Here is a 14533-nt window from a genome sequence, read left to right on the forward strand (position 1 = left end):
CTGCTTCATCGCACGGCCCCACCAGGGCTGTGGGACACCCCACGGGGCAGGGGCAGCGCCCAGACACAGTCTAGGACAGCCAACCCTCTTCTCCTTGCAGGAGCTCGTTTCTTACACAGCCAGCATGCTCCACAGACTGGAGGCGGCCGCCCAGCCCAGCTCCAAGGGCAGCCTGTAGATGCACCCTGGGGCCGCCCGGCCCTCCTCTCCCCCTCGACCTGTACCTGAAGGGGCGCCCAGTGCCACGGGCGTCTCCTGGGGGGCAGGGGGTCAGAAGAGGTGGGAGCCAGCCGTCCTCTCAGACATGGGGCCTCCACAAGGCGGAACTCAAATAAAAACATGCGTTTATGTCACACGACCTTCATGGTGGCTGCAGACTTTTCACACGGCCAGCGGGGGCTCAGCATAGCCTCGGGCGCTGCATGCCCCCTCAGTGCAGAAGGCTGTTCCTGTCCTGAGAGAGTCCGCACCCCGGGCCAGGCGGGGCGCTGCAGACACTCGCGCTCACACGTCCATTCAGGTCGGGGGGCGCCCACCTCCGGGAAAACCGTGCTGGGCAGCCCGAGGCCCCCTGCCTGCTGCAGGCTCTAACCTGGAACTCAAATATAGTGGGTGTGCACGGGACGGGGGGGCGAGCGGAACCCCAGCCTCAGGAGATCCCCCCAAGCCCCCGAGTGGCAGAGAAAATCCCTCAACAAGGGTGCGACGGGGCAGCCATGCGGTCCACGCCCGAGTCCACGGAGTTTCTTTCTTCCCGTTGCCGACGGCAGTGAGGCAAAGGGCCCACCTCAGAGGAAGGTGACGAACACCCAGCAGACAACCGGACGCTTCCCGCCCGGGCCCCCGTGTGGGAGAGGCCCGGACGCTACAACCAGACAGAGACGCTCAGCTCAGCAGCACGCATGCCGCGCGCCTCTGCCGTCATGATTCTGAAACCCGCCCGCAGCATCCCGGCTCTGGGGACTCCGGGGCTCCGTCCGTCGTCTGATGTGGCTGCGGCTCCCGCGGGCGCGAGGGTCACCGGGGGCGGGGCCCTGCTAGGCGTCCTGGCTGTGGGCCTCGGGAGCGGGGGGCCGCCTGTCTCCAGCGAGGCTCTCCCAGTCCCTCTTCACCAGGACATACAGCCTCATCGCCACCTGTGCGTCCTGGACCTGGGGGACATGGGGCATCACCACGGTCATCCTGCCGGTGACTGGTGTGGCCACACCCCTCTGTCCATCCCGCAGCTCCAGAGTCCCGCCGCCAGACGTGGGGCGATGACGACCACTGACGTGGCCCCCGCTCAGGGGAGGGATGGGCGTGCTGGCTCATGAGGGGCCCCGGACGCCACACAATGCGGAAGGCCACCCCCTGCCCAGGCCCCACCCAATCGTGGCGACATGCTCCCACGTCCCACGGGCCCAGCCCGACACCCAGAGGGCCAGGCTCTGTGGGCCCGCAGCCTCACCCTCAGCCCTTGGGGGCCTGCGGTCTAGACGGGACCCGGAGGCCCGTCAGCCCTGTCACCCGGGACCTGGAGGCCCCTCACCCCATCACCCAGAGGCCCGTCGCCCCCATCACCTGGGACACGCTTACCGAACAGTGCTCTGCCTGCTGCACCTGGATCCCCAGGATTCTCTCTGCAAGCAACTTCAGAGACGGCCGTCCACTCTGCCGAGGAGAGGGGAGCACGTTGCCACATTTGGGTGGGGCCTGGGCAGGGGGTGGCCCGCTGAGCACTGACCCAAGGGACTGTGAGTGTCCCTCCCACGCAAAGTGGCCGTGTGGGCTGGTGACTGCCCGCTCAGCCTGCGGAGGACCAGGGAGGGACGGTGCATCGTTGGCCCCGGGCGGCCCTGCTCGTGGCGGGGTGGGGAGCAGCCCTGCTCGTCATGGGGCGGCCTGCTTCTGGAGCAAACACAACGTGCCTTCTGGCCCTCGGCTGGGGGTGTGATCACAGACAAGAGCGGACCCACTGCCCTCAGCGGCACAAACTTTGGGTTGGCCAAGTCTTTTTTCTCTAAGATTACTTTTTTTAAAAACGTCTAATTCTCCTTGTGATTCTCGTTTATTTATTCACTGGTTTTTTTTGGCTGAACCACGCAGCATGCAGGACCTCAGTTTCCTGAGCAGGGACTGACCCTGGGCCCCTGGCAATGGAAGCGCCAAGTCCCAGCCACTGGACAAGTAGGGAAGTCCCTCCTCTTAGTTTTAAAGGTTAAAAGGGAAAACCAAAGCAAACCCAAACACCTCTAACCAGGAAGCCAGCTTCCGGGGACCAGAACCCATAATCATGTGAACCACGCCTTCAGAGCCGCATGGCTTCAGGTACCTTCACTTGGGTCCTGAAAGGCTTGTACTTCTGAGTGTCCCGGATCTTCTTCTTCGGGTGGCCCAGAAACAGCGCCTGGAGAAGGCAGGCCCGACAGGCGTTCTGGTGTCTGTCTGCAGAAAGGTGCACCCCCTTCTCAGAATCCCATACCGAGCATGCAGACAGGACAAGGCACTGATGAGAGCCTGAACCTCCAGGGGCGATTATCGCGGGACAGGTGATGCTCAGCAGGAAGAACTCGTGGACAGAAACACAGCCTTAAAAGCGGGGAAGGTGGAGACTCAGTCACGAAGGAACCAGCGACCATTTGTCCCGTACTTGAGTTTGTATCACACACACACACATATACACACAGGATGTCGGGGATGAAACGGGTCCCCCCCATGACCTTGAGACAGGCCCAGGAGAAGGTGGAAGGCAAGTCTGCCCAGGTTACCAGGGTGGGGAGGGCACAGGGGCTGAAGGGGGAGCCTGAGGCAAGCCAGTGCAGCCCGGGGCAGAGACCCTAGCGGGCACAGGCCGAGCCCCACCCTCGGGAACACAGGAAGGGGCCCTCGGAGCTGGCCTGCCACCCGGCGTGCTGGCCTTCAGGGGCCAGCCTGTGAGATGGCCTGCCCGGGGTTTCGAGGTAACAGGCACTGGGGGTGCCCCCGCCCGGGGAGGGGGCTCTGCCCTGAGGAGTGGGGCCATCGCTGGGCGGGGAGGCAGCGTCAGCCGTGGCTCCGTCTACCCGGGTGCGTGAGGAGCCGCCCCCTGCCCCGGCTCTCCCTGCGGGCGCATCACCCACATCAGGAGGCGTGGGCCGACACCCCCGACGCTGCGGGACACAGAGGTGCGCGCACGCGGGGCACCCCCGACGCCGCGGGACACACAGGCGCACGCGGGGCACCCCCGACGCCGCGGGACACAGAGGCGCGGCCGGCACCCCCGACGCCGCAGGGCACAGAGGCGCGCGCACGCGGGGCACCCCCGACGCCGCGGGACACAGAGGCGCGCGCACGTGGGGCACCCCCGACGCCGCGGGGCACACAGGCGCGCGCACGTGGGGCACCCCCGACGCCGCGGGGCACACAGGCGCGGCCGGCACCTTGAGGTCGTTGTGCAGCGCGTGTCCGACCAGAATCCGGCCCTTGAGCAGCTCCGCGACTTCCCTCTGAACAACTTCAAACTCTTCTCCTGGAAGCCATACACAGGAGGGGTTTCAGGGCCGCGCTGAGAGCGAGCGCTCCTGCCCCGTCAGACCCGGGGTGGGTGAGGCCCTCAGGAGCGGGGGGCCAAGGGGAGGCTGCGCCAACCGTGCTCGTGCCCTCGGGCTGCCCGCCCGGCCCAGGCAGCACTGGAAGAGCCTGGGACCGAGGAGCGGCCGGGCTGCAGCATGGGCCGTGCTCGAGGACCCGAGAGGCGTGGACGGCAGAGACCACGTGGCCGGAGGAGGGGGGCAGCTGCCTCAAGCCCCCGCCCTCAGGATGCCTCCAGGCCCGATCTCAGGGCCCCGAGCACAGCTCACCCAAGGGCAAAGTCTACAGACCAGGCACCCGGGTGTGTCCCAAGGTGGGACACCTCCGCCCGCCCCCCAACCTCATTCCCAATGCCGCAGCCATAGGGATCCTGAGGGAACCTTCGAGAACCCACCCCAGGCCAGGCCTCCCGCTGCTCACCCCATCCCCACGGCTTCCGAATAATCTAGAAGACCCTGCCACCTGTCCCGCCTCCCCAGGCCCATCTTTACCTCCCAGCGGCCTTCCTCCGACACCCCACTCCGTCCCACTGCCCAGCGACACCGCAGCTCAGGAACACTGGCCTGGCTGACAGTCAGGTGGCCAAGAGGCAGCCAGGCCGACACACAGCCCACCCACCCGGGAGGGAGGAGAGACCGCCGGGCCCCCACGGCGGCCGTGCCCGGCTGAGCCACCCACCCTGCGCCAGGTCCGCAGGCCGGACCCCGCTGACCGCGGTCCTGTAGTCAGTCACCGGCTGGGTCGGCTTCACGTGCTTGTCGTACACGCACCTCCCGTGCTGGTTCACCAGGGACACGCGGGCCACGACGCTCTCCTCCCCCTCGGGGCCCACGCCCACCATCTCGCAGTCCATGGCTAGGGCTTTAGTCAGCCTGGGGGACCGAGGCTCCAGGTTAACCCCGCGGGACCCGGGACCGGCTCCACCGCTCAGCAACGTGCCGAGGACCGGGCTCGGCCAGACGCCAAGGCGCCTGCCCACATGACGGGAGGGGAGGGAAGCAGCCCTTTCCTGAAGACCCCCCGGCCTCCCAAGGCTGAGTGTGCCCCGCGTACCCGCCGAAGGGCCGCTCCTTCACCAGCGTGCTGCTGCTCTCGCTCTGGCCCAGCTGCTGCCTCGCTATGCTCGCTGCCTCCGGGCCAATGGCCGCTTCGATGTCCGCTGGGTCAACATCGTCAAACCAGATGTCGTCTCTAAGAGACAGAGGGGAGAACGGGCTGAGAGTGGTGGCGAGCGTGACCCGCTCTCAGCGCGCTCAGGCCCGTGTGCCTGGCCGCCGGCCACGGTGATCACCTTGGCACTTTCCCATTTAATTAAAAAATACGCCCTTTAGCTAAAATGGAGGAACCACAGAGCAACACAAAGAACACGAAACAGAAATACACCTCCACCCCTACCCGGGTGTGACGGCTGCTGACATTTTCTTCTCAATGACAGAATGAACAGCTACCAGACATTTAGGAACCACCGATAAACATGCTGCCAGAAGGGAGACTCAGACACCCCTTGGTGCCCGCGGCGTCCCTGTGCCGAACCTGCAGACGGGGACGCCCAGGCTGCGATGCTCAGCAGCCGGGTCCTCTCCTCCGAGACCCACTGGCCGACCGGACAGGTCCCCTGGCCTCTGCCCGCACAGGCCCCTCCCTTGCGGGGCTGATCCCGACGACACCGCGGGAGTCACTGAAACGAACCAGCCTGTCGTCTGTCCCCGCCCCCCGGCGGCCCCCTTCTCCACGCAGGGCCCAGCTGGGACCACTCTTTCCCAAGAGGGCGCCCGGCACCGGGACACATGCAGACCCTCAAACGCTGCTTCCCAAAACCTCCAGCCATTGTGTCCTCAACCCCCGGCAACACATAGCCAGGCAGACTTACAGACACACCAACCCCTGCCGAGCCATGGACAGGCAGCTGCTGGCCGGTCCCCTGTGTGGGCGACACCCAGGCTTTGTTGAGTAACCACCAGGCACTGGGGCGGCACGGGCACCTCACAGACCCGCACTGGTGACCAGGCTGCGGCTCAGGGCTCCTCAGGAACTTGCCCCAAACCACCCACTGGCAGGACGTGGGAATCGGTTTTGAACTCAAGTCTTTCTGGCTTTGGTGTTCATTCATTCCACAAGTCTTTCCTGGGGGCCCACGAGGTGCCAAGCCCTGTTCTGGGCCCTGGAGATACAGCAGCTATGGGACAGGGTCAGCCTCCGCTATGCCTACGTTCTAGGGGAACAGACCTACCCTGGGTTAATTCTTGGAGAAGGCAATGGCAACCACTCCAGTACTCTTGCCTGGAAAATCCCATGGATGGAGGAGCCAGGTAGGCTGCAGTCCATGGGGTCGCAAAGAGTCAGACACAACTGAGCGACTTCACTTTTACTTTTCACTTTCATGCACTGGAGAAGGAAATGGCAACCCACTCCAGTGTTCTTGCCTGGAGAATCCCAGGGACGGCAGAGCCTGGGATTTAGGAACCACAGATAAACACGCTACCAGGAGAACGGAGACTCAGACACCCCTTGGTGCCCGTGGCGTCCCCGTGCCGAGCCCGCAGACGGGGACGCTCAGGCTGCGATGCTCAGCAGCCGGGTCCTCTCCTCCGAGACGCACTGGACGACAGGACAGGCCCCCCGGCCTCTGCCCGCACAGGCCTGGTGGGCTGCCATCTATGGGGTCACACAGAGTTGGACAAGACTGAAGTGACAGCAGTAGCAGCAGGTTAATTCTAAATTACCTGAATTACCCTGAATTACCAACAAAGAAACCCACAACCCCAGGATAAGGGGACAGAGGGGCCACCAGCCTCGGCCTCCTTAGGGAGAGAGGCCTCAGTCGCTGTGACCGGGGAGGAGGCTGAGGCACGGGGCGGCCAGGGAGACGTGTCCGTCACCACGTCCAGCGGTACTTACTTGGTGGGCGGGGCTGGAGGCGAGGGGGCGGTCGGCTCCCTCGCTTTTCGCTTCTTATGTTTGATGTCGCCTTGTTGCGGGGAAATGTCTCCATTGGTCCTTTTCTGGGCCCCTTTCTCCTTGGGCTGCGCCTGTATCTTCCTGCTCATCAGCGATCCCGAGGGCCCGGAGGCCCCTGTGACCTCGGGGTCTGTGTTTTCCGTCCCCATCGCATCTGTCTTTGCTTTATCTGAGATGGAGTTTCTATTTTGTTGGACGCGCTGGGGCTGCTTTTTGGAATCCGTTTGAGACAGAAGTGGAGGCTCTTGTGGAGTCCGTGATCTTTGTTTCAGCAGCTAACAGAACCCAAAACAAAATACACAACACGTTGTAATTTGGAAATCACACACTAGAGACTGAAAAAAAAGTGTGTCTGTGTCTAAAAGCAGCCTGTTCCCATGTTCAGTTATTTTAGAGCTGACTCCTTCACAGCTGGCACGCGGTAGCCACTTTCTCAGTGAGATTTCTTGGTTTGCTCCTGCTGTGAGGGTCTCAGGAAGAGACGGTCACGTCCAATGACACGGGGTGGACCACCACACCCCTGCTCCCCTCCAGGGAGGGCTGAGGTCTCCCAGCCCAGTGCCCTGGGTTAAGACCCTGCTGTGCAGCAACCAGCTGAGTGAGGAGGCGGATCCTACCTACCTGTTCCCATGATGTTTAAGGAACAGGAGAACTGCCTTTCTTGTATGAATTAGAGAAAACGTGAAGTTTCTTCCCACAATAAATATCCATCCTTCTGCTCGCTTCTTTTTGCTTTACTTTCTTGTGAGAAAGAGGCAGAGTCACAGCTCAGGAAGTCCAAGACCCCTGGGGTTGCCCGAGGGAATTTCACGGTCTGTGTGTCAGGACAGGAGAAGGATCTGGACTTCCCCCTTAAGGCGCAGGTTAACAGTCTCAGAAGCCCTTCTCTGCTCTCCCCCTCACCCACTCTGAGGCTCCGGGAGAGATCTCAGGAGCTCAGAAGAGGCTGCAGAGACACCACGAGGGTTGGCAGCAGCAAAGAGTGCAATCTCCCACCCAGCCCTGTGCAGCTGCACCCCAGGTGCTGGCTGTGTGACCCTGGGACTCATCCCTCAGCCCCTCCCAGTCTCCTCATCCAGAAATAAGTGGTACAGCAGCAGCCAGCTCCGGTGGAGCCGGAGACAATTTACGAGTGAAGCACAGCCAACAAACAGCACTCAGGAGATAGTGACCAGTAAGTAATCTGCAAGTGAGCCTTGGCCCACTGATGGGCCAGAAAAGCAAGGAGGTATAACGTGACATTACGAGCAGGGAGTTGGGCGGAGCGGAGGGGTCTGACTCCTGGTTCTGCTGACCTGGTTGCAATCTACTTAAACTTTCGGGCCCATTTCCTCATCTGTAAAATGCAGAAGATAAAAGATCTGAGAGTCAGTCTCAGGTTAAATATGAACACGTCACCTCATCTCATCCAGCAGTGTCTAAAGCACATCTGAAGCGCTCAGTGATCAGTGGCAGTGGTCACCGATTAAAAGCCCAGTGTTACCAGAACTTCATGGCAAATAGATGGGGAAATAGTGGCAACAGTGACAGACTTTATTTTTCTGGGCTCCAAAATCACTGCAGATGGTGACTGCAGCCATGAAATTAAAAGATGATTGTTTCTTGGAAGGAAAGTTATGAGCAACCTAGATAGAATACTGAAAAGCAGAGACATTGCTTTGTCAACAAAGGTCCGTCTAGTCAAGGCTATGGTTTTTCTAGTAGTCATGTATGGATGTGAGAGTTGGACCATAAAGAAAGCTGAGCGCCAAAGAATGGAAGCTTTTGAACTGTGGTGTTGGAGAAAACTCTTGAGAGTCCCTTGGACTGCAAGGAGATCCAACCAGTCCATCCTGAAGGAGATCAGCCCTGGGTGTTCATTGGAAGGACTGATGCTGAGACTGACTGAAGCTCCAATACTTTGGCCACCTGATGCGAAGAACTGACTCATCGGAAAAGACCCTGATGCTGGGAAAGACTGAAGGCGGGAGAAGGGGACGACAGAGGATGAGATGGCTGGATGGCATCACTGACTCGATGGACATGAGTTTGAGTGAACTCCAGGAGTTGGTGATGGACACAGAGGCCCGGTGTGCTGCAGTCCATGGGGTCGCGAAGAGTCGGACACGACTGAGCGACTACCCTGAACGGTTAGCAGGACCCTCTGCATCGAGCCTCTGCTGTTCAGCAGCCCACGCGCTCCGGCCCCTGCGATCGGCTCTGCTCCCCGAGTCCACACCAGCCCGCGCGCCCCGCGTGACCCACACACCGTCCCCCTCTCCGCCCGTAGGGCCCCTGCGGACTTGCCTCCTGCAGCGCCTTCCAGTTCGGGGAAAAGTCCTCCGGGGCCTTTGGGGGCCGCACCGCGACCACTCCGGGGTCGACCCCCGGCGTCCCGCCGGCTTCTCGCGCTTTGTTCTTCCGGACTCTTTTCTTCCGCCTTGGCTTCCTGACGGGCCCGGCGTCCGGCGCGGGGCCACGCGGGGCGCGCCCGGCGGCCGGCCCCCTCGCCTTCACCATTCCGGCCCCGGAGCCCGGCTCACTGCCCTCCGGGACCCCGGAAGCCGCCCGGCACGCGTCCCCCTCACGTGGGCGCCGGTTTCCGGGAAGTGCTCGCTCTCTCCCCAATCGGGCTGGAAACCGGGCCTTCGCCTCTGGTTCCACACAGCCGGGAGAAGGGCGGGCCTCCTCGGCTGCTAAGGCGAAGGGCCGCCGCCCTAGTGAGCGGCGTCCGCGGTTGGAGGCCACGGGTCGGGTTGGAAGAAGCCCGGGATGTCTCTGAGGGTCGGCCCGGGGCCGAGAAAGGCGAACGCCGGAAGGGGAGCGAGGGGGACCGCTGTTGGTGTAGCACCGAGGCCTGGCCGGAGGGGAGAGCTGCAGGCGGCCGCCAGGGAGCGCTGGGCGGCCGGACCGGGGAGCGGCGGGCGCGGAGCCGCTGTCCCCCGGCCGCTGTCCCCACCCTGGCCGTCTTGCCTACGCGGCGGGGACACTCAGGCACAGGGCCGGGAGGGAGGACCCCAGGTGGCTCTCCGCGGTCCAGCAGCATCCGATAACAAGGATAAAGCGCTGGGACAAGTGTTGTCTGTTCAGTTCAGTTCAGTCGCTCAGTCGTGTCCAACTCTTGCGACCCCATGGACTGCAGCACGCCAGGCCTCCCTGTCCATCACCAACTCCTGGAGTGTACTCAGACTCATGTCCGTTGAGTCGGTGATGCCATCCAACCATGTCGTCCTCTGTCGTCCCCTTCTCCTCCCGCCTTCAATCTTTCCCAGCATCAGGGTCTTTTCAAATGAGTCAGCTCTTGGCATCAGGTGGCCAAAGTATTGGAGTTTCAGCCTCAGCATCAGTCCTTCCAATGAACACTCAAGACTGATCTCCTTTAGGATGGACTGGTTGGATCTCCTTGCAGTCCAAGGGACTCTCAAGAGTTTTCTCCAACACCACAGTTCAAAAGCATCCATTCTTCGCCGCTCAGCTTTCTTTATGGTCCAAATCTCACATCCATACATGACTACTGGAAAAACCATAGCCTTGACTAGACGGACCTTTTTTGGCAAAGTAATATCTCTGCTTTTGAATATGCTGTCTAGGTTGGTCATGACTTTTCTTCCAAGGAGTGAGCGTGTTGTATGTTATGTGACAACAGAGATGTCACTCGCACCTCCTGCCTGGCTCTGACAACACCTGGAGGCCAGGCCTGCGTTTCCCCAAAGCTCCCATCCCAGCCTCTGGACCTGTGCTGGGGGGCCTTCAGGGAAATTCAGATACCAAATCAGCAGTTTTGTATCCTAGCAACTGCCACCAAGATGAGAAGATGAAATGCTGTGGTAGAGACCGAGGAAGGTTAAGGCTGCCAGAGAACACGCAGGACGCCCAGAGAAACAGGAATTTCAGATAAAGGATAATTTTTACCATAATATGTTCCATATAATAGCTACAATATGAGGGCATACTTCTTGTTTAGTTGCTAGGTTGTGTCCCAACTCTTGTGACCCCGTAGACGGTAGCCCGCCAGGTTTCTCTTGTCCATGGGCTTTCCCAAGGCAAGAATACTGGAGTGGGTTGCCATTTCTTTCTCCAGAGGATCTTTTGACCCAGGGATCCAACAACATCTCCCGCCTGGCAGGCAGATTCTTTGTCACTGAGCCACCTGGGAAGCCCTGAGAGCATCGTTGTTACTGTTCAGTTGCTAAGTCGTGTCCAGCTTTTTGCAACCCCATGGACTACAGCACACCAGGCTACCCTGTCCGACACCATCTCCCAGAGTTTGCTCAAACTCATATCTGTTGAGTTGATGATGCCATCTGTCTATCTCATCCTCTGTCATCCCCTTCTCCTCTTGCCCTCAATCTTTCCCAACATCAGGGTCTTTTCCAAGGAGTCATCTCTTTGCATCAGGTTGCCAAATTATTGGAGCTTCAGCTTCAGCATCAGTCTTTCCAATGAATATTCAGGGTTAATTTCCTTTAGGATTGACTGGTTTGATCTTCTTGCTGTCCAAAGGACTCTCAAGAGTCTTCTCCAACACCGCAGTTTGAAACCATCAATTCTTTGGTGCTCAGACTTCTTTATGGTCCAACTCTCACATCCTGTATGTGATTACTGGAAAAAGCATAGCTTTGACTATATGGACCTTTGTCAGCAAAGTGATGTCTCTGCTTTTTAATACAGCATCTAGGTTTGTCATAGCTTTCCTTCCAAGGACAAGCGTCTTTTAATTTCCTGACTGCAGTTACCATCCACAGTGATTTTGGAGCCGAAGAAAATAAAATCTGTCACTGCTTCCACTTTTTCCCCTTCTATTTGCCATGGGGTGATGGGACTGGATGCCATAATCTTAGTTTTATTTTTTAATTAATTTTTTATTGAAGAATAATTGCTTTACAGGATTTTTCTGTTTTCTGTCAAACTCCAACACGAATCAGCCATAGGTACACATCTCTCCTCTCCCTTTTGACCCTCCCTCCCATCCCCCTCCCCACCCCACCCCTCTGGGTTGACATAGAGCCCTTGTTTGAGTTTCCTGAGCCAGACAGCAAATCCCCATTGGCTCCCCATTTTCCATATGGTAATGTAAGTTTCCCTGTTACTCTCTCCATGCATCGCACCCTCTCCTCCCCTCTCCCCATGTCCATAGATCTGTTCTCTATGTCTATTTCTCCATTGCTGCCCTGCAAATAAATTATTTAGAACCATTTTTCTAGATTCCGTATATGTGCGTTAGAATACAACATTCATCTTTCTCTGAGTCACTTCAGCCGTTTAACAGGTTCTAGTTTCATCCACCTCATCAGAACTGACTCAAATGTGTTCCTTTTGCTGGCTGAGTAGTATTGCACTGTGTACATATCCACAGCTTCCTTGCCCATCCATCTGTCCGTGGGCATGGAGCTTGCTTCCATGTTCTAGCTGTTGGAAATAGTGCTGCAATGAGGTACACGTGTGTTTTTAATCTTAGTTTTTTGAACGTTGAATTTCAAGTCAGCTTTTGCACTCTCCTCATTCACCCTCATCAACAGGTCCCTCAGTTCCTCGTAATTTTCTGCTGTTAGAGTGCTGTCATCTGCATACCTGAGGTTCTTGATGTTTCTCCTGGCAACCTTGATTCCAGGTTGTGACTCATACAACCCAGCATTTTCCATGATGTAGTGGAGGTGGTGGGATTCCAGTGGAGCTATTCCAAACCCTGAAAGGTGATGCTGTGAAAGTGCTGCACTCTATATGCCAGCACATTTGGAAAACTCAGCAGTGGCCACAGGACTGGAAAAGCTCAGTTTTCATTCCAATCCCAAAAAAAGGCAATGCCAAAGAATGCTCTAACTACCGCACAATTGCACTCATCTCACACGCTAGTAAAGTAATGCTCAAAATTCTCCAAGCCAGGCTTCAGCAATATGTGAACCATGAACTTCCAGATGTTCAAGCTGGTTTTAGAAAAGGCAGAGGAACCAGAGATCAAATTGCCAACATCCGCTGGATCATGGAAAAAGCAAGAGAGTTCCAGAAAAACATCTATTTCTGCTTTATTGACTATGCCAAAGCCTTTGACTGTGTGGATCACAAGAAACTGTGGGAAATTCTGAAAGAGGTGGGAATACCAGACCACCTGACCTGCCTCTTGAGAAACCTGTATGTAGGTCAGGAAGCAACAGTTAGAACTGGACATGGAACAACAGACTGGTTCCAAATAGGAAAAGGAGTGTGTCAAGGCTGTATATTGTCACCCTGCTTATTTAACTTATATGCAGAACACATCATGAGAAATGCTGGGCTGGATGAAACACAAGCTGGAATCAAGGTTGCTGGGAGAAGTATCAATAACCTCAGATATGCAGATGACACCACCCTTATGACAGAAAGTGAAGAAGAACTAAATAGCCTCTTGATTAAACTGAAAGAGGAGAGTGAAAAAGTTGGCTTAAAGCTCAACATTCAGAAAACTAAGATCGTGGCATCCAGTCCCATCACTTCCTGGCAAATAGATGGGGAAACAGTGGAAACAGTGTCAAACTTTATTTTTTGGGCTTCAAAATCACTGCAGATGGTGACTGCAGCCATGAAATTAAAAGATGCTTGTTCCTTGGAAGGAAAGTTATGAGCAACCTAGATAGAATATTGAAAAGCAGAGACATTACTTTATCAACAAAGGTCCGTCTAGTCAAGGCTATGGTTTTTCCAGTAGTCATGTATGGATGTGAGAGTTGGACTAAAGAAAGCTGAGCACCAAAGAATTGATGCTTTTGAACTGTGGTGTTGGAGAAGACTCTTGAGAGTCCCTTGGACTGCAAGGAGATCCAACCAGTCCATCCTAAAGGAGATCAGTCCTGAGTGTTCATTGGAAGGACTGATGTTGAAGCTAAAGTCTAATCCTTTGGCCACCTGATGTTAAGAACTGACTCATTTGAAAAGACCCTGATTCTGGGAAAGATTGAAGATGGGAGGAGAAGGGGACGACAGAGCATGAGATGGTTGGATGGCATCACGACTCAACGGACATGAGTTTAAGTAAACTCCGGGAGCTGGTGATGGACAGGGAGGCCTGGCGTGCTGCAGTCATGGGATTGCAAAGAGTCGGACACAACTGAGCCACTGAACTGAAGACCTTTTTTATATAGTTATTCTGTGTATTCTTGTCACGTTTTCTTAATCTCTTCTGCTTTTGTTAGGTCCTTGCTGTTTCTGTCCTTTATTGTGTCCATCTTTGCATGAAATGTCTCCTTGGTATCTCTGATTTTCTTGAGAAGATCTCTAGTCTTTCCGTTTCTACCGTTTTCTTTCATTACTTTGCATTGTTCACTTAGGAAGACTTTCTCATCTCTCCTTGCTCTTCTCTGGAACTCTGCATTCATTTGGATAGATCTTTCCCTTTCTCCTTTGTCTTTTGCTTCTCTTTTCTCAGCTAATTGTCAGACATCCCAGGACAACTACTTTGCCTTCTTGCATTTACTTTCACCCTTACACCAGAAGAAGAAAAAAAAATTCCATTGTTTATCTGAAAGTAAAATTCCACTGCTGTCCTGACTTTTTCTTCTAAATGTGGCACCCCTCTTGGGGGCAGGGGTATTTACATGGCGCCATGAAGAAGGTGATATTTGGGCTGAAACTGGACTGTGAAGACCCAGGGTGAGAGGGAGGGACAGAACCCTGGAAGCGTCTGAGGGATGGAAGGCAAGCTGGGGTGGTGGTAGCTAAAGGTCTGTGAGCACAGGGGGCGGGCTAGGGAGGCAGGCAGGGGGCTGACAGGGGCCAGATCGAGAATCACAAGGCCTGGAGGCTCAGTGGACATGCCATCCTAAGGGCAGAGCTGGGGCGTGAGGACATCGGATGGGAGTGGAGAGGGAGAGCCAAGGGGCCAGGTGGGGAGCCCAGTCCAGATCCCAGCCCAGGTTGATGAGATGGCTGGATGAGCATGGGTTGTCAGTTTGGGTCTCAGAAGCGCTGCCAGAGGTGGAGTCGGGCATGAACACCACCCACTGGGTTGGGATGCCCGCGGCAGATAAAAGGCAGAGGCTCAGACCGCTACTGACATCTGTAAGGGGAAGCGGAC

At 57.0% G+C, this 14533-nt stretch overlaps 2 protein-coding genes across 9 annotated transcripts in view; one reads left to right on the forward strand and one right to left on the reverse strand.

Moving 5' to 3' along the window:
- The window catches only part of STKLD1 (serine/threonine kinase like domain containing 1), a 28086-nt gene extending 27728 nt beyond the window's left edge, over nucleotides 1-358 (forward strand). For all 4 annotated transcript variants that reach the window (XM_059891900.1, XM_059891898.1, XM_059891899.1 and 1 more), the window contains one exon: nucleotides 101-358. In XM_059891900.1, the coding sequence (XP_059747883.1) occupies nucleotides 101-178 (78 nt within the window). In that variant the 3' untranslated portion in view covers nucleotides 179-358. The remainder of the gene's footprint in view (nucleotides 1-100) is intronic.
- REXO4 (REX4 homolog, 3'-5' exonuclease) lies at nucleotides 328-9068 on the reverse strand. 5 transcript variants are annotated; one of them, XM_002691623.6, is made up of 8 exons: nucleotides 8794-9068; nucleotides 6448-6782; nucleotides 4603-4740; nucleotides 4228-4421; nucleotides 3399-3487; nucleotides 2312-2386; nucleotides 1576-1650; nucleotides 328-1151 (listed from the first exon to the last, which is right to left on the reverse strand). In XM_002691623.6, the coding sequence occupies exons 1-8, from the start codon at nucleotides 9004-9006 to the stop codon at nucleotides 1038-1040; spliced, it is 1233 nt and encodes a 410-aa protein (XP_002691669.2). In that variant the 5' UTR covers nucleotides 9007-9068; the 3' UTR covers nucleotides 328-1037. The 5 variants fall into 5 exon arrangements, 3 of the variants coding, with proteins under 3 accessions (XP_002691669.2, XP_010808859.1, XP_015329193.1); XM_010810557.4 differs by lacking the exon at nucleotides 8794-9068 and adding an exon at nucleotides 7129-7221; XM_015473707.3 differs by lacking the exons at nucleotides 4228-4421; nucleotides 4603-4740 and adding an exon at nucleotides 8040-8064 and having other exon boundaries at nucleotides 6448-6578; nucleotides 8754-9068.
- Between the last annotated feature and the right edge of the window lie 5465 nt (nucleotides 9069-14533).

Source organism: Bos taurus, chromosome 11 (assembly GCF_002263795.3).
Source record: "Bos taurus isolate L1 Dominette 01449 registration number 42190680 breed Hereford chromosome 11, ARS-UCD2.0, whole genome shotgun sequence".
Lineage (NCBI taxonomy): Eukaryota > Metazoa > Chordata > Mammalia > Artiodactyla > Bovidae > Bos > Bos taurus.